Source organism: Nyctibius grandis, chromosome 3 (genome assembly GCF_013368605.1).
Source record: "Nyctibius grandis isolate bNycGra1 chromosome 3, bNycGra1.pri, whole genome shotgun sequence".
Taxonomy (NCBI): Eukaryota; Metazoa; Chordata; class Aves; order Nyctibiiformes; family Nyctibiidae; genus Nyctibius; species Nyctibius grandis.
In genome coordinates, this window is record NC_090660.1 from 42,409,873 (window position 1) to 42,429,198 (window position 19,326).

At 38.9% G+C, this 19,326-nt stretch overlaps 1 protein-coding gene across 1 annotated transcript in view; it reads left to right on the plus strand.

Annotated features, from left to right (window-relative positions):
* Window positions 1–19,326, plus strand: part of GABBR2 (gamma-aminobutyric acid type B receptor subunit 2) — a 523,105-nt gene that overhangs the window by 479,182 nt on the left and 24,597 nt on the right. The window contains exons 14-15 of the mRNA XM_068396715.1: window positions 4,948–5,058; window positions 17,943–18,167. Of these exons, the coding sequence (XP_068252816.1) occupies window positions 4,948–5,058; window positions 17,943–18,167 (336 nt within the window). The remainder of the gene's footprint in view (window positions 1–4,947; window positions 5,059–17,942; window positions 18,168–19,326) is intronic.

Consider the following 19,326-nt stretch of genomic DNA (forward strand, 5'->3'; position numbering starts at 1 on the left):
TTCAGATAAGGAATCACATATGGACTCCATATGACTGCTAAATGTGCCAAACTAAAAACGCCAGAGATGTCTAATTCATGCTGCAGACTAGCGATAGTATACAGTCATTATACCAGCTAGATGGAAGCCATTTAAAGGGAAGGTAAAACTGAGAGTGGGATGGTATATGAAGACCATTTTACAGGGTGACAGAAGTGGGTGACAGAAGCGTATGATCCTGTATTTTCCTATACTGTGGGAACTGCACAGTTTATTTTAAACCCAGTAAACAGAAGCTGCTACCATTTACCTTATATCTCATATCCATCTTTGGAAAAGACTGAGGCCTAATGCTCTGATTTTCTCACTGATGAAACTGCAGCTGCAGAAATGGCAAAATGTTGCACTGGAAAACTGCTGCGAAGTTTCTTAGAAAGCTTGCTGAGATTGTCCACCCTTGAGCTGTGTTACACAGCAGCACCACAGCTCTGTAAATAAGGATCATCTGCTGTACCAGCAACGGGACCTGAAGAGGTGACCACGTAGAAGAAGTACCAAGAGGTGACCACATAGAAGTACTCTAGGAAGGTGAAGGGCTTTTGGATACTGTGTGATGGCCCAGTCCGTTCTTCACAGACATTTGCTGGATGAAATGCCTCGTGGAACATAGATTCTTCCTCCTTTTAAGACCTATGTAGAGCTGTAGAGAAAGAACGGCAATAAAGACACAAAACCAATGATACATTAATCGTCATACAAATATCTTCCCACTGTGCAAGGTCTTTTCCAAAGGGAAAGTATTTTGGCTAGTATAATAGCCACTAAGAAATCATAGTTATAGATGAAAAAAGGAGACATGGACTGTCTTTATATGGATCAAATAACGTCATGCCCAGAAGGCACAGATGCTTCAGAGTGGTTTGCTCTTATCTTCCCACACCTTAACCTGAAATAAGGAATGATGTCCATTACAGTGCATACATTTTTTTACTCAAGTAGAGCCAGATCTTAAAGGAACTAAGATAATTGTTCTGCAAAAGCTGCACTTGCACTTGAATCACTGCCTTTCTGCTTCCCTGACACAGGCCACTCTGGAAAGTGTACATAGACCAAGACTGTAGTTTTGTATCACAATCCATACACACATGAAGGAAACAAGAGTCCCATTGCTGCTCGGTTACTTTGAGGAGATGCAGGAAGGCAGGAGGCACTCAGCAGCCTCTGTCATTGCTTCTGCCAGGGTCTCTCCTGCAAATTTCCCTGATGGTTCCAGGTGGTTTTAAGCTTCACTCCTCCCTCTGCAGTACCCACCTAAGCCATTTCTCACCTGTTATGACGAGGATCTACCAGCCCATCAGCAGACTGAAGAGCAAAGAAAATGAAAAGGCAACAAAACTACAGAAGCGACTAATAACCTGAACATTCACAGAAAGAGGATACAAACGTTTTGTAGGTAATCTGTTTACTGGTTTGGGTTACTTTCTAGACCTAGCAAATCTGATGTAAAACAAGCATTTTACTGGAGATGATACATAAGTCTTGTATGAAGTGAACAGATTAAAACTGTTTATGAAGTGAACAGATTAAAACTGTTTATGTTCAACTGCTGAAAACACTCCAAAAATTTATGTCAATGTCAGAAACCTTATTAGGTTTCAGAAGAGGTAGGAAAGCTTCAGCCTAATCACAAGATAGAAGGTCTTCAGGCTTTTGAGAACAGCATCTGAAGGGCATTTAGATTGTTTTCTATAAAAGGAAAGGGCAAATTTCCAGTACATTTATAATCACTGGTAGCATTTATGTTGTCAACCTCTCTAAAGCAGTAACAAAGTGCACAAATGGTGCATGATTAGAGAGGTCAGTGAAGTGCTCCATCCAGCTGTAATTGTAGAGTTTTTAAAAATTCTTTTGACATCAGAAAATATAATTTTTTTAACCCAGCTTTTTGCTATGATTAGTTGATTCATGCAAAATCAGTGAAGAAACAGTATGGCAAATTAAAAGTAGTAAAACAGGAATGTCATTTTGCAGCTGCTATAAGTAATCAGCAAAATCAGTTCACTTAAAATTACTGATACCTGCCAACGCTTAATTCCACATTCACAAGACCTTGGCAAAATTTTGGTGAAAATACTACCACCTTGAACATCTGGAAAGTGCTTTGAAAGAAGTGCTGCCCCATGTACACTTTTGCTGATGCTGCAATCCGTATTCTCTCTTTTCGTGCTCCCCCTAGAGCAGTTCACAAGACTTTCTTATCTCACATAGAAAATCTGAATACACTGTTCTATTTAATTAACATATTTTTAAACTATGATTGCCTTGTAAAAATTGGCAATCTTCCTACTAAGGAAATTATGCGACTTCTTTCTCTCTAATAGTATTTGAAAAGAAGTTATGTTTTCCATTTCATCATTTTTCTTCCCTGGTCTCTCAGTTTTGAGCAAGGAATGGACATATGCTTTCCAATTCTGAAGCAAATTTGCATTAGAGAATAACCACATAGTGAAAATAAAAAGATAATCTGCCACTGACCAAATAGGTGTTTGCATTTTAGTAATATTTTTTGAAATAAAGAATAATTCCAGTTACTCATAGTTGGTTGAAAGTGGTGGAATCTTTCAGTGTAAGTGTGAGTGGAACTTTCAATCCAGGGACAAGGGAAACGAACCACATGACATCATCCATCGCTCCAAGTAGGAGTCTACGTTATTTATAAACTTTCTTGTTTCACCGAAGTATGAAGCTGAAATAGAGGGAATACATGGATGTAGAGGCAGAAAGGATGTAGAACTGGGGAAATGAAGAGACAGTCCTGTGTTGACTCCCCAGTGTGAAGGAAAAAAAAAAAAAAAACATTCTGATGATCACAAGCTTAAATTTTATGTGATTTCCATAATTCCACACCATGAAGGATGCAACTGCTGGCATACTGTAACTTAAAGATGGAAAAAAAATATCTTTATAGTAGGCTCAGGTGTAGTTCATAGATCAGTTGCACACTCAAAGCTATATTTGAATTATTTGTTATGTGAACTTTACTTCATACTAGTCAAAAATGACGTTGAACATAGCAGGTTGTAACTTTGACATGAAAGAGTAGTTTTCCTTCAGTGCATCTAAATTTTAGCATTGGGCTTTTGTCATCGATGAGGGAGAATGAGGTAGTTTAACTGCTCCCCAGACAAACATCCATATCATCTTAAATGTTGTGATGGCACTTAATGTTTGCAGCCATTTCAATTCTTGAGCTAATGGTTGTTAGCTTGCCATCAGCAACTGTTACAGCGGAGTCATAAGTTCTCTGGGAGAGATAAAATTGCATTCTTGGTTTTTATCTTATTTTATTTTAGGACACCTTTTTTCAAAGATCTTTATTCTCCTATTCAGGGTTTCTGCAGAAGTCCAGGATAAGAAAAGGTTTTAAATGGTAATGTCTTGCCTACTGCGGGATTTGCAAAGAAAGTTGCAAATCCTTTGACTGTGCAGTGCATAGCACAAGGATGTTTGGGTTTTTTTTTTCCCCCCATTTCTACCTCCTTATTTGTTACATTATTTTTTTACAGTGTATGAGGTCAGGGGCAATGCCTCACATACAAAAAGACTGATGGAAGAAAATGAGCTGCAGATTAATGCTGTGACCACTGAAATCCGTAGTAAAATGCATATGAACATCAGAGGCAGCAAGAATAAGCTTTAGGAAATTATTTAGATCTTTCTGAAGTCCTTCCACATACAAATCTATGTTTCAGTTGGTGAAACTGTGATTTTTGCTTATCTCATGTAATAATCATTATACTTCTGTGTAAGACATTTTACACGTTGTTATTCATCAAAAAGGGAAATGCAAAGCCCACTGGGACAACCAGGTACAGAAAGTTATGTCTGGGTTGATCTTACTTTAGCTGGAGTTCAGATCCAGTGTTTCACAGTAGAAAGGGAAAATAGTTTTTAGTATTTCAGTGTTTTCTGTAAAGCAAAACAAACTGTAGGTACACACGGCTCAGAATAGCCAACAGGAGTATTCTGCCGTATCTAACTAAAACAGGGTCTCTTAGAATCACATACGAGAAGCACCTTGTGTTCTTATACAATGTACACCATTAAAAAGCAGCTTGACCAGACCCTAATATATATTCTAATTGTAGACAACATAGTATCTAGTACCTGTTGGCTCTTTGTGTCGACTGTTCTTTCTCCGTTATAAAAAAAAAAGGTGAGGAGGGGGGAGTGATTCTTGCAGGTTTCTCTGAGTCTTAACTATAACTTCTCCCTCATACAAACACTCCTGATTGATAGTCTGCAAGTCCTCTTGATTCTGCACTTTTATACAGTCTCCTTTTCAAAATAAATGGAAAGCTACAAAGCTTCCAGCAGTACTAAATTTTGCATAGACGTTCACTTGCTCTAAAGGACGTTTTTTCCAGATTTTTGATGATTTATACTCTCTTCTAAGCTACTGCTGTAGTTTTCATAATAAATGGTCTTTGATTTAGCTCATGGTTATCAATGAAAAAAACACCTGAAACACAGCAGTGTTTCATACATTGTTTATCAGCCATTTGCCAGTGACACAAGAACTGCAGGTGAAAGGAAGAATGACTTTAAGTGCATTTATTTTCATCCCTGTGCTTTCCAGCTGTTTGCCTTGTAGAAAAATTAGGTGTCCTAAAGCTGATAAATGTGACTGACACTGTTAAAGACAGAGTGACTTCAGACACTTTCTTTCTGGTTTGCAGTAGAGGTGACCTCACCTGATGGTAGCTATCATGCAGTTGTTTCCTCAGATCTTTGCTTCTCACTGTATTCCTTTGCAGGTTTATGAGTCTGCAATCGTCACAAGTTACTTTTAAGTTATCCATTCTGTATTCTACACATCCTCAGTCTACTAAGAATAGGTTTAAGTACCTCTGACATGTGGATACAAATGAAATCTGAATCTAAATATTTCACCATTTATTTTTGCAGCCGGACCCTGCAGGCAGAGATATCTCCATCCGACCAATCTTGGAGCACTGCGAAAACACACACATGACAATTTGGCTTGGGATTGTCTACGCTTACAAAGGGCTGCTGATGGTAAGCATAGTTTGTTCTGCACAACACTGACTTCAAGCTGCTATTTACTGATAGGCAGCTGAAGATGAACTGAATTATATTTGCTTTCCTGATGACTGAGAGTGAGTTAAAGCTTCCTTGAATACATCTTTTATAATTGGACCTGTTCTAAAGTTCATTAGGTGATAATATGTGGATATATGCATACATAAAATAAATAAGACATTAATAGCACTTAAGCTGAATACTGTAGATACACCGCAAACCATTAAATTCAATAGTGAAAAGATGGGTCCATGAATGAGTCAACTTTGTAAATAAAGAAGGCCAATAATCTGAAATCCTTTAGGTTCTCCGAAAAGGTGGGGCTACATTATTCTAGATGTTTGCCTCTGAGTTGCAAATGTCCTTCAGGAACAGTCACAGGAGACACAAGATTAATTTGGAGCCTGAGTCGCAATAACCCTTTTGTCACTGTGGCCCATCTCCACAAAAAGATTTATTTACTAAAATGGACTTCAGGAACCAGGAATCCTGAACCTTGACAGTTTCAAAAAAAACCCCAACCTGTAAAGGTGACTATTAGTGATTAACAGCTCCTAAGCCTGAAGGTTTTAAAAACATCTGATTTTTACAGCACTCACCAGCAGAACACCTATCTTGAGTTGAGTCCCATCTGGATCCTAAACCCAGATAAACATTAGTTTACACTGCCCAAAGGGTTCAATCTGTTCTATGTATTTGTAGCATGCCTGTTCATTAGGACACCCGTGAAGGACTGGGTCAGCTGCTTCCACTCAGCGTGGTTGGTGCTGCTACCCTGGGGGAAGCCAAGGAGAGGGAGCTGCTGGTGCCTGGAGTACTCGCTCCACGGTGAATGACTGCTCTGCTGGGCTGCAGAGTCCTGCTGCTTTTCATGCTGCTTTTTTTAGGCTGAAAGATCTTTAAATACTCAATACAAAGTTCAACAGGAAGGGATGATAGCTTTTTTTTTCTTAATTCTAAACAGTCCGTAGCTTTGTGGTCAGACTGGTCTGCTGGAGAGTGCCTTCAGGCAGAGAAGGCAGTATTACCAAGTCTCTCCAGTTCCCAGGTGAGGCCTCTGAACTTGGAGCTACCAACCAAAAGGAAGCCTTCCCACCTTTCCATTTAAAAAAGGAAAAAAATAAAACAACTTTAGGTGTAGACGCTGTTTTTAGGAGAATGTCCAAGCAGGCTGTGAAACTGAGAGCTAGAACATACTTCTTTCCCACAAAAGGATCAGGAATTAGCACAGATTCCACATCTCAGCATTTCTTACTGGGAAGCTCTGAGTGGCGCTGGATTCACAGTAACCTCAGCATGTAGCACAGCATCGAGGGATTTTTGTTTTGAAGACAAGGCCACCAGAAGTTAGGAGCTGTGACACTGACCAGCACTGGGGCCACAGTAAGATATAACTGTCCATTGGCATAAAAACATCATGCTTTATGCAAAAACACAGCACACCACCCCAAATTGTACCAGTACATTGTATCTGGAGCTTCTTTGCATGCCAAGGAACTAGTCCCGCTCAAAACAGATCGTTGCAAATAAATGGGAGCAAGGGGTCCTTCAGGTTGTCAAAGCCCCTGTACCACAGCAGGGCCTGTCTGCAAGTCCTCGTATGGACCTAGGAGCTTCTGAATTTCCTACTTATATTTCTGTCTTTGATGCTTTCTAATCTGCATAGTGCCAGTTTCTGGTTTTATCTCTTTTTTAAGCCAAATATTCCAAAGAGACACAGTTAAACTGGAAAGCATAGCTTTAGTACCTGGTTGCTGACAAGGTATTTGACTTTATTGCAATATTTACATTCTATGTGGTGATGGTTTGTATCTGTTAGGTCATTTATTTATCTTCAGGGATGAAGTTCTTAACTTTTTATCCCTTTTCTAGTATATTACTTTATTACTGGTTTAACATATCTGTCAATAAATACCTGCTCTTCACTTGGGAGAATATTTTTCACTTTGCATATTCAATTTTAGAAGATTTTTCTTAGATAATTTCTTAAAAGGAACAATGTTTTCCATACTTTTGTTACTTTCCAGTCTCCTTGTATAGAAATTTTGAACAGTTCTTTTTGTGTTCTCCCAGGTAGAATTTGCCAGTATTCCTTTTACAAGTGCTTAAGACAATTTCCTCTGTGGTTCTGTTTGAAAAGTAAACAAGTAAATACATTTGGTTCACTTAGAACAGTGTAAATGAACAAATCAAAATTCCTTTAAAAATACTGAAGGATTCAAACAAATGGGGGAGTTTTGGCAAAAAATAGCTTCAATAATGTTTTCCATTAAAAATCTATAATTCATATTAAAGTGGAAAAATAACATTATATGTGTTAAAAATACCTTCTCAGGTAATTTTTTTTTAAAACTTTCTTTCAGGTTTGAGTTGTGCTAGACAATAATCAAACTGCATTGGTTCTCACTAGTTCTTTGCCCTAGATTGGTTTGTTGGCATGTGTGTTGGACTGTTTTCTACAAGATATGTGACTCAGTTTGGTTAAGTTTGCAAATGCCATTTGGCATTACTCACTATACGTATTTCAGGCACACAGTGTTTCATAACCACCAGTGAAACATGCACTTTTTATTACTTCGGTGCCCTTTTATCACACAAATCTGTACATATGAAAAAGGAAGATACTCTTCTGAATCACTTAAATAATTGCTACAGTGAGTTATATGAGGACAACAGGATTGATGCATTTTATCTCATCACCTAAAATATTTCTGTACACCACATATACTTCACCTTCAGAACAAAAAACAGAACTCTCATGTTACTGTATCATTTTATAAAGGTTTATCTAATACAAATAGTACGTAATAATAGAATACTTATCTATGGGACTCAGGTTTTTTTCCATCTCAGGTTCAACTCCTAAAAGGCTACATACAAGCTCAAGGTCTGTCTGTGTGTACATGGTGACCATCAGTTGCAGTAGGTCTAGCTTTTGATTTCTGATGATGCCAGGCATGGTTGAAAAGTACCTTTATTTCATATATTCCAAAGGATGATAGAAATCACACCATCTTAAACTTGCCAGTGGTGCATTATTAGTGAGTGCACTAACATCTTTCTGAGCAGTATGAATTATTTTTCTGATCTCAGCCAGAACAATATCAGATTAAGGATGAATTGGACTCCTCTAGGGTGCCTTGCTTATTAACCACATGCACTAGACTTGTCTACAGTTTGATTCCTCTATTCCTGATAATGTGTTTAATTAACATTAGATTCAAGGTGTACATATGTTGGAAGTTTCATTGTGTTACTGATGTGTTATTACAGTTACATATTATTCAGCTACTGAGAAGCAGGCTTTCAGCGCTGAGGTATATTTTCAGTTTGGCTGTTGCTCTGCATATCATATCCTACTTTTACCATGTAAGTGTTAATTGCAGGATTTTTAAGCCATAATTAATATTACTGACCACTTCTGATACACAGTTTTTAAGGTATGATCCTTAACTAACCTTGCTAAGGATGAAAACATCAGTATTTCATGGTGGAGATAGGAAAAATTGGTGCATGTGCATCATGGGACTTGGTCGCTAAGAATAAGAAATTTAATTCCTTCTGATGATTCATATTCCAGTGTTCTAGTTTGGTCACCATAGTTGACATACTGCACAACATGACTCCATAATCAATTTATGAAGCCAAATAAAGTATTAATTCAACTAAAATATATGTTTGGGATAACATTCAATCTTAATTTAAAGTCTGAAAGAATCCTGCTTCCTGGGGCTCTCTAATCACTAGGTTGAATTTGTCTAGCTCTGACTTTCAAACCTTGAACCTTGATTGGTCTTGCATATATGTTATCCCTCTTTGTCTAAAATGACCTGATGCCTTTATTCCTAGGCAGACTACCCTGAGTTTGGCCAAATTTCTGTGACTTTTCTAGAAATCTTACTGCTTTATGAAAATGGCATCTATTAATTGTTTACCATTCTCCACCTTTGCTTCCTCTGCATCATTTTCAGCCATGATGTTATAGCCTCCTTCAAGTCAATGTTTCAAATATGAGACAGCATTAGGTTAGGAATTTTTGGAAACCTATCCTTTTTTCAGTAGCTTCTCATTAATAGTTACACATTGAGATCTATCATTTAGGTTTCAATTAGTTTAAATTTGTTGTATTGATTTTGTAACATACTATTTTTAAATCGCAATACTGTGCAGTATTAAGACAAATGCTACTGAGAAATCCAAGTAAGCTGCATAAATGTGATTATCTTTATTCAGTCTTGCGATCTCATTGAAAAAAAATAATAGCATGTTGAATCATATAACTATCTTTTTTTTTGTCATTTATTGCCTGAGTTCATGTATCAGCCATTTCATTAATTTGCTTAGGATAGAAATTACTGTAATTGCTCTGTAATCACTGAAGATGTTCCACTTTCTCTTTTCCCATATGGCCTCTTTATATCTTAAGTGGAGCTTTGCTAGAATTCCAATAAATATCAACAATTAAGTCCAGCAGTCCAGACAACTTCTAAATCAATTCCTAAAACTCCTACATGCAAATTACGGGATCTCTCTGATTACAACAGCTTGTCTTGACAGGATTTTCAAGAGCTCTCTTACTGCTGGGATAAGCTGCATTTCACTGTTTTGGCAAGACGTGAATGCATTGTTCCATCTCTGTATAAATATAGGACAAAAATATTCATTAAGCATATCTTACTATGCATCATTACTATTGAATTTGTCATCTTCCAAGGAATGAATCATTATTAGGATTCCTTTTTCTCCAAATAAATTTTTAGAAATCCTTATGAATTCTATTAATGCTCCTAGTCATTCATTTTCCACTATAAATTTAACTTCTCTTTCCACTATCTGTATTTTAGACCTTTAATTCATAATCATTATTATGAATTTCCTCTTTTTAGCCTTTGTTACATTCTGTCTATTCTTCGGCCAATTTTATTGCTTGTTTGTTTTAAATTCCACAACAAGCAAAACAATTTTTAAGGTAAGGAAAGCTTTTTTTATGTTTATGAAGTTTAGGGCATCTCGTTTACAGCACATACCCAAACATCTTTCAGTTGCTGTTAGTAAATATTCCTGTTGCTTCCCCTGCTCCCTTCTCAGATATCTTCCCTCATTTTGATAGATAATCTATAAACATTACTTTTCCAATGTTTTCGTGCACTTGGGAGTAGATTTACAGAAAGGAGTTAAGTACCATGGTTTAGCGTTTGGGCTGCAGTGCCCAGCAGCACAGTCTTCAGTCAGCACTTGGTGGGCAGGAGAGGAGAGCAGCTTGGCTGGGGTACGTGGACCTCACTAGCCTGAAATGCCTCTTTGAGCTGCGGCAGAGGCTGGTTGTGCGGCAGGCACCAAAGAGCAAATACCCAGCCAGCGTCCAGGCAGCTGTTAGTGTGCACAGGAGCAGAAACTTGGGCACTAACAGCACTCAGGCACCTACAGATGGCACTGAGGGATGGCCTGACTGTCCTTGCTGGATGTAGCTTCTCATGACCACTTCAGGTGCTTAAGCCCTCTCTGTACATCTAGCCCAGGAGCTGCTTATGAACAGTAGAGCTGTGGTGGGTAACCTGTGCTCCTCATTTTTGCCATTTTACTATATTTACTCAATACAGACTGGATATAAAGAAAATTTTTTTCAATCAGAGGGAAGTGAAACAGTGGAGCAGGCTGTCCAGAGAGGCTGATCAACCTTCATCCTTGGAAGGTTTCAAGACCAGACTGGATAAAGCTATGAGCAGCCTGGTCTGACCTCGCAGCTGGGCCTGCATTTGAGCAGTAGGTTGCACTAGATGATTTCCTCAAGTCCCTCCCAGTTATCTTATAATACTATATCAACAATATATCTATTCTTAATTAATATTTTAATCAAACAAATAAATTTTATGTGTAGAAGAATTGAATAGTCTCCAGATTATGTTAAAATGCCTAATTATTTTCTGAAAATACCTTTGATTTTTAACACATTTACTTACATTCTTTCCTAATTCCCTTCATGGTTGAAAAGAGTACTCAGAAGAAGGGACTGCTGCCTTCTCAATTAATTTGCACTATTCTAACTCATATTTATGGTGGGTTTAGCACCAACCCATCTGTCCCATTTTACAATCATTAGAGAGGAAGATAGTTTAGCTTTGTGGTGGGGGAAGATAGTTTATAGTGGTACCAGATATTTGTTACATCTTTAATGAAACATTGACAGTGTTTTAGCATCCAAAACATAAGTTACCATACGGTTTTGTAGGATAAATTTTTCCCCACTATGACCATAAGGGAACTTCAAATATATTCTTGAAATACTGCAGATATTGCAGTATTCCGTTACATGTCTCTTGGCATCAATTTTTTTATAGCAGAAATAGATTCAAATTGTAGCACACACTTGTTTTTCTCAGAAATGTTTGATCATTTTACAGTGTTGTGATTGTCTGTCGTAATCTTATGCCAGAGACAATATAAAGCTGTTTGAAATGGATATTCACTAATAACCAATTGCGTATTTGTTTCAACTTAGTTACTATAATGTGTTTCATGACTAAGCAGAAGTTACGTGGAAGAAAGTCAAATATAGTCTGAATAGAAAGAAGGGAAAAGATTTTCTTAACCTGTTGATTTGGGAAGCTGGGGTATAAAGTGGAAAATTTTATCTGGATGCATGTTAGTGCCCTGCAGCATAAAGGACTTTGCCAAGACCTTTACGAAGAAAGTCCTTCTATTGAATAGCTGAATATCATATCTTGCAATTAAAATATATTTAGCTGTTATCCTAATGCTCAATAGAAACATTAAGCTTCCCTTTAGGACTGTCTATCCAGACCAGCTCTGTGAAAATTAATTAAATAAATACACCGCTGAGTGAATGATGGTTTAATGTCAGATTGTACTGACTGTGAAGGTAAGAGACCTACAAGGGTATAGTTTATCTTTCAGTTTGCTAACTTTACTTGATGTGCTGGCGATGAAAAAAACCCCACTTTTCTATGCACCTTCCTGAAAACTGCTTGGTATTTTTTACTGCCCAATTCTCCAGTGAAAACCTGAAAATCAAAAAGTCTTTTTTTTTTTTTTAAGTTTTGAAAATTCTCATTGGAAAAAATCTGCAGCCATTTCACTGAAATAAATATGTGCCTATATCTGTGATGATCTGGATTTAATGAATGAACATGAGTAAGGAAACTCACAGCTCCACATTCACAGTTACTTCAGACTGAGGTCTTTACAGGCCAGAGTCTGGAACTGCCTTTGTTTTAAGGGGTGGCAGGAGAGGAAATCTCCTGGTAATCTAGCTAGGAAAAAAAAACAACTCAAAACACCAAAAGCAAAAAAAAGTCCCAGATGTAAGATGGAGTAAAGGCTTGCTTTTATTCTTTCAGGCAGCACAGCAGGGCTATGAACCACAAGTGAGCTCAGTAAGTGCTACTACAATACAGTAATTAGCTGCAAAGCCGTAGCCTGGTCCCATATATAATCATTCCAAAACCATACCCTCTAGTTATTGGCAGGCATGACTTCTGACAAGGCTGGAGACTTTTCCTCTGGTATTTCTCTGCTTTTGTCTGATATCCTCAGTATAATTTTCTTTCTTTATCTTTCTTTCCTAATACTGCTCATAACCCGTGTTCAAAGTATAAGAAGACCTAACTTTGAAATGAAACATGTAGACAAAATGGTTTAAGGGCAGTACAGGGCAAGAGGGAATATAGGAGGAGAAGTAATTTCTTGCCTGTCATCTGCCAGTCTATGCAGTTCAATAGCAAATTAGACACTTGATTGTATTAATGTATGTTGTGGATCAGTAAGCAATTGTTACTATGTTTAGCAGTAATTCTGGTGAACAAAATGAACTAGCTAGTAGAGTCTTGAAAAACAGTGTTAAATGTTTTCCAGTACTTCAGCTAAAAACACTTTTGTTATATTCCCAGCTATCACAATTTAGTCAGTACAAGATTTTTAAAAATTAAAGTTTGCCTGTTAAACTTTGTAAATACAAATATTGTATTCTCCATAGTCCTGTTATACCTCTGAGATTTTAATACAGATTTCTCTTAGTGACCAGAATTCTATCTTTAGTCACAGTGGTATAATCCCATTGTCTTCAGATACTGTTTTCCCCAAATTTATACAACGATAGTCCCACAGCCTTTTTAGGTGTACTGACAACACAGCCTAAACCCACCATATCAACTGCTACAAAGGTAATACTCTACATCAGTGTAGTGTCAAATGGAAGCTGCCTACCCTCAAACAAAACATGAAACAAACCAATCTTGCCTATATAGCCCATACCTTCAAGAGAAAACCCAACACAAAATTTCATGACATTTTCTACATCAACAAGATGTGTATTTAGTAGACCAAAATGGGAAAAGTCTTTAAGTTAATGACTAATGATGTAGGAAGCCTTTCTAGTTGCATTCTCAATGTGTCTTTGGTTGATATCTCCAAAGGGGCTTAAATTAGACCGTTTAGACTTGACAGTAGACTATTGTGCTCATTAACTTCTAGATAACTGCTTTCTATAGGAGAATCCATAGCCCTGAGTTATTCAAACTCCTTCTGTGATGCACAGGATCCATCAGGAGCTGCAGGGTGGGAACTGTAGCTGCCAGCAAGGAGCTGTCTAAGCGAGCTGGTATAAAACGGTGGGGACAGATACGTCCTACCCCTCTCCGAATCTAGCACATTAGCACTGCTAAGAGCTGCCTGCCTCCAGCCCGGTGTGTTCACACACACCTTCTCTAAAGACTGTTTAATCAAAATTCTCAGCAGAGATCAGAACTAACATCCCACACAAGTGCCCAAGTAATTAAGACAGTCATTCTCATTAGACAAAATCTGACAGCTCTGAAAGAAGCTTGAGAGCTCCTTCTGAAGACAGCCTCTACTCTGGGGCTAGAGAGCACATGTCAGGCAGAATTTGGAGTTGTGCCATGTTGTCCAAACATGAAGCTATGCAATGGTCATCACCAGCATCACTGTCTTGAATGAAGATGGCTGCTGCTGTATTTTGTATGGGGTCCAAGCCAGTAGACACACTCTGGTAAGCCTTTACCAGTTTGAGGCCTCCAGGAGCAATAGGAGGAGAGACAGCTGCGTTGCAAATCCCAGCAGGCAGCCTTAAATATCAAATAGTCCTTAAATTACACAGCAGTCTCAAGACTTAGGTTCCCTCAAGCATAATGAGAAGCGTGATTTACATAGCTAGGGAAGATTAATGTTTAAAGTTTAGGTACCAGGAGTAAAAAGCAGCTGAACTGGGGTGCTAAGAACCCGTGTTTTTAACTGGAGCTCATAAGTTTCATATTCAAAACTTGTCAAGGAATCATGGAAATCTGGACCTTTCACTAACAACGTTTGCATCCCATTCCCCAACCAAGCCATTTTAGGGATTTTCAGGGGTTTTGCAGTCATAAAAGTGAATCTTTCATTTGTGCAGATTGACTGAGCCTCAGGAAGAGGGACAGTAAGAAGGGCAGATGGAGGGAAAGCAAAGTGTCATGTTGCCTCAGGAAGGCTCTATCTCAGAGTAGAAATTTTATCAATCCCATGGAGCCTTGAAGGCACCTGTAGCACGCAAACAAGGGGCACCTCTGGGATCACCACTGTCCTGGCAGCAGGCTGCTGAAATCTTTCAGCTTTTATCCATGTTTGAGTCTCAAAGATGAGCTATGACTTTTAGAAAAAGGAGAGCTTTCTTCCTGAGGCAAGCGTTTTACCCAAAATGCCAATAAAAATTAAAAAAAATGCTCTCAAGTATATAGTACATCATTCTGAGGAAACCCACTTGCTGCAAGAGCCTCTCCCTTTCTTTAGTTATCACATAAATAAATATCTTCCTTTCATCTGGAAGATACTTAACCATTTTCCATGCTGTTCTCAATTATAAATGAGAATGGGCCAAACCATAACCCCCACAACAGTGCTCAAATGATCTTTTTCCATTGTAATTGATATTTTAGATCACTTTATAACTGCCTCAGCTATAAATTCATGTCCATTATTTGTAGTAAGTGCTGGCCTCATTTAAGTATGTTGGCTGTATTCCCAGAATAATGCTTTTGGAAGGGAATCTGTTCATACTGGGAGAAGTGAGGGAGAGTGAGGGATGACCTGCAACCCTAAAAATATCATTAATAATTAATTGTAGCAGGAGAAGGTAGACATCGTCTCCATAGTTAATCAGGGTCTCATCCCTTTAAAAACATTATATAGACATACACACAAGGATTCCTTCTACCCCTCAAAACAGCTCAGCCCAGACCATCTTGTTTGTCAGCTCAGAGGCTGGCAAAGTGTAAATCTGCGGCACAGCTGAGCTGCACAGCACCGAGAGTGCAGGGAGTTCAGAACAGGCAACTGCTGAGACGGTGGAGTGTCTGGGAGGAGCAGGCTTGAGGTTTGTATCCTGAAAAAAGGTATCACCAGTGTATGTCCCCAGTGTATGTCCCCAGTGCAGCCAGGTCAATACAGTGGATGATTTGCTTCTGCAGAGCCTGTAAAGGAGCCTGTACATTCCCTGCTCCATCTGTGTACAGTGGCAGACCCAACAGCAGAGGAGTGCTGCCTGCATCCTTATTGGAATTATCATCTTGGTTACCTGAGGGGCTCTGGATATGTATTAGGGGATGAGCTGCTTCTCTGGCACAAAGCTACCCAGCTTGACAAACAGCTTACCAACCTCAGCTGCCGTACCTGAATGGCTCTGAGACCCCTTTTTGCTCCAGGTACCTGTCTACATATACCTTGACCCCTCAAGAGCAGTCCCTTCCCATGCTCTGCCTGCAGCAGCCAATACTTTTCTTCCTGCACTTAGGCTGCTTGGAAGGGCAGGGGAAAAGGCAAGGGACTGGGGTGAGGTGTGGGCCCTAGTCCTACTAGAGGAGATGGGTAAAACCGAAGAGGTAGACCTGCAACAAGGAGGCAAGGGAGTGCCCTGGATAGGACCATGTCCTGCAGGAGCATGTGGAGGGGGCAGGGTGGGAATGGTGCCGAGGAAGACTTGGGTAAGGATTGCAAGGGCAACTGCTGCTGTTGTTGCTGGGAAGGGCCACCCCTGCCTACATATCTTGATACGGATTGCAGCAGTGACAGCAGCATTGGAAAGTGGGCGAGCAAGAGGCTTGTGTGGACTAGGCAGCACCTCCAGCCTGCTACACACCATGGGCTGAGAGTAGGTGCCTAATCCGCCAAAGCCTTCCAGCCGGGTCTGCTCATGAACATGTGGTAGGGTACCATATGTGCTGTAGGCAAAAGAATGAAATAAGCTAGCAGGCGAGCTCAGCAATGGGAGGGCAGGGCTGGCAGTTCGGCAGTAAGTCCTGGTTTGAAGTGCCTGGGTGAGCAGGTAGGTGGATGCAGCCTGCTAGTTTCTGTGGGAGTGGAAAGCAGCTGAGTCACAAACGGTTGGGTTTGTTGCCATTGTTAGCTGAGGTAAAAACTAAGCAAATAATCAAGGAAATTTGCAGTTATTAATGTCCAGTTGTTACTACAGTTGAAAGCACGTAAGGGCAAAACTGAGCTTGTACAGCAAACATAAATCTATCAGTTCCCAACTCTCTTGTGCTTGACTGGCAACCAAACAGTGTTCTTCTAGTCCAGGTTATTTGCCTTTGAAATTTTTAATGCTTTTTCCCACAGGAAAAAAGCAGAAGGTAAATTTTTACTAGGCAACTGCAATTAATCCCCAAATGGCATCATCATAGACCTCTAATTTCCTGGATTACCGCATGGGTTGCAGTTGTATACAAGAGAAAATTATCTCCATGACATGGCAGTGGACAAATGTGATGGTCTGGGAGGAAGGGTATCAAGGTCAATGGAAGTGCACCTTTTTTCTTTCTCCTTCTTGTCTGTCCCTGCAGCGTGATCAGAAAAAGATAGAAAACACAGAAACTATGTCTTGGATCTTAGTGATGGTTCCTCTCTCTGTCCTTCCCTTACCTCCAATACCATCTACTGTGTGTCATTCTTCCCAGGGCACCATACACTCTTACTGGGCTTTGCTTAGACTGTAGGCTGGGTTACCTATTTACAACGTCTTGAGTTCGTTTATGGTTTTACTGTGTTGCCAGAATTTCTCTGAGGAATGCAAGGGAAAGAAAATAATTGTTTGCAGCAGCTCATGTTGTAGAAAAATCTAATTAAATTTCAACGGATGAAGGCAGCTTCCTTACACTAAAGACTTTCCCCTGATGAATTGCAAAAGCATGTTGCAAGCAACGAAGGGGCTAAAACTTAAAAATACATCAAAGAAAAAAGCAAGCAAAAAATTGCCACAAGAATGTTTTATGCCAGAAATCATTAGACAGCTGCAATTGAAAGGCCATTACCAACTCCCACTGTAATAAAAGACATTATAATCACAGTCTGAATAACTAGGGTGACACTTTCTACATTGTACATTTGTCTCCCATGGGACACATCTTGGCATTGCTGTTTATTAATGTAGGTGATAATCATACAATGAATGACTGGATTGATAAGAGTATATTGAGGACAGCTGTTAACAATAGCTAAAAGAGCAATGCACATTATATTTTTACTGGAATCCTTGAAAACAAACAGGAAGGAATGTTGTTAAAAATTACTAAAAGTAAAAAATAAAGATAGCAATAGCATTTAGAGAAATTAGTTCCCATCACGACTAATTCCAAGTTTCACATTTTTCTTGTGTGAGCATTAATCTGTCCTAGTGAGCAAAACTAATCAGATAGGTAATTAGATATTGGGTAAAAGGTAGGTGCATATCTCTGTATTGTAATATCACCTATATTTGTCAAGTTAGAAAACATACCAGTTTTAAATTAATGCTTTTTCTGGATGTCAGCCAATTCCTCTTACAATTATCATCTTTTTTCCTTCTTTTGCCGTTTCAGTTATTTGGGTGTTTCCTAGCCTGGGAGACACGAAATGTCAGTATTCCTGCTTTGAATGATAGCAAGTACATTGGAATGAGTGTATACAACGTGGGAATAATGTGCATTATTGGTGCTGCTGTTTCATTCCTTACTCGGGACCAACCCAATGTGCAGTTCTGCATTGTTGCTTTAGTCATAATATTCTGCAGCACCATTACTCTCTGCCTTGTGTTTGTACCTAAGGTAGGTGAATTTGTTTAGCATGGTCTGGATTTTTTTCCTTCTGTTTTGGAATTGTGATTTAGACTGTAAAAGTTCATTGCCTTTTCAAGTACAGGGGATGTATGTGAATTCTAAACCAAACCCATCTGTAATCTCTCGTCTCTGGACCCTGAGAGGAAGAATAAAGCTTCATGGGATTTTGGAGAAAGTGGAATAAGTGAATTTACAGGAGTGTGAATACATGTGTTTCTAATGCCTATATCTTTGCCTGAATCTGTGACTGGGGAAACAAAGGTTGTTTTCTGTAATTTCAATGGAATAGTCTCCATTTCCAACTTTTAGGAACTTTTTGTAAAGGGTGATACATGAGGATTCAGGAGGAACACGTCCAGTTGTCTACTCTGCCACATTTCTTATGTACCCTAAGCAAGATAATCAGGATCTCTGCTTCTCTACCTACAAAGCAGTAACACCTTTTTGATTCACTGGCATTCTGTAAGGTCAACTATGTTGAAACCTCTAAGGTATTCAAGGATGGTGGTACAATAGGCTTTATCAGTACTTCAGAGGAAAACTGTATGTACAATGCAAATGCTGACACTGAAGATATATTTATTAAGATGTATATTAATGGACTGAGTGAGGTATAGACTGGGAGGCATATGCTTTCATTTCTTTTTGCTCTTTTGGGCTCTGAGGATGTATTCGTTGTGCATTGTTGGAAGAACTGAGAAGACACTTACCCTCAGAGGGCTGGAGCTTGATCCTTTCACTTGCAGAGTTAAGCTTTAGACATGAGTATGATAGATCTTGAATGAAGGGAAAATTGGTTTCTTCATAAGCTTACTTTAGCAGAGCCTCAAGTTCTGGAGAATGTATTTGATATTTTGAAGTAAAATGTATAATTGTACTCATTCTAAGTGACCTGCATAAACCTAGCTTATCACCCCAAATCAGATGCATATGCAGTTGGATGTCTTAAACATCTTCAAGGCAAGAGTCAAGATGTAGGTCCTTTCACCTCTGGAATCTGTTGTTAGGTTTTTCAAATGAGTAGTGATAAAAAGTTTGTGACTCTACTGGTCCATGTTCAATCAATGTATTGAGCAAATTATAGTGAATAAATTCTGGTGCTAAGTGGCATCCTTGGTGATGGTTCTAACAGAGGGACCAAGAACTA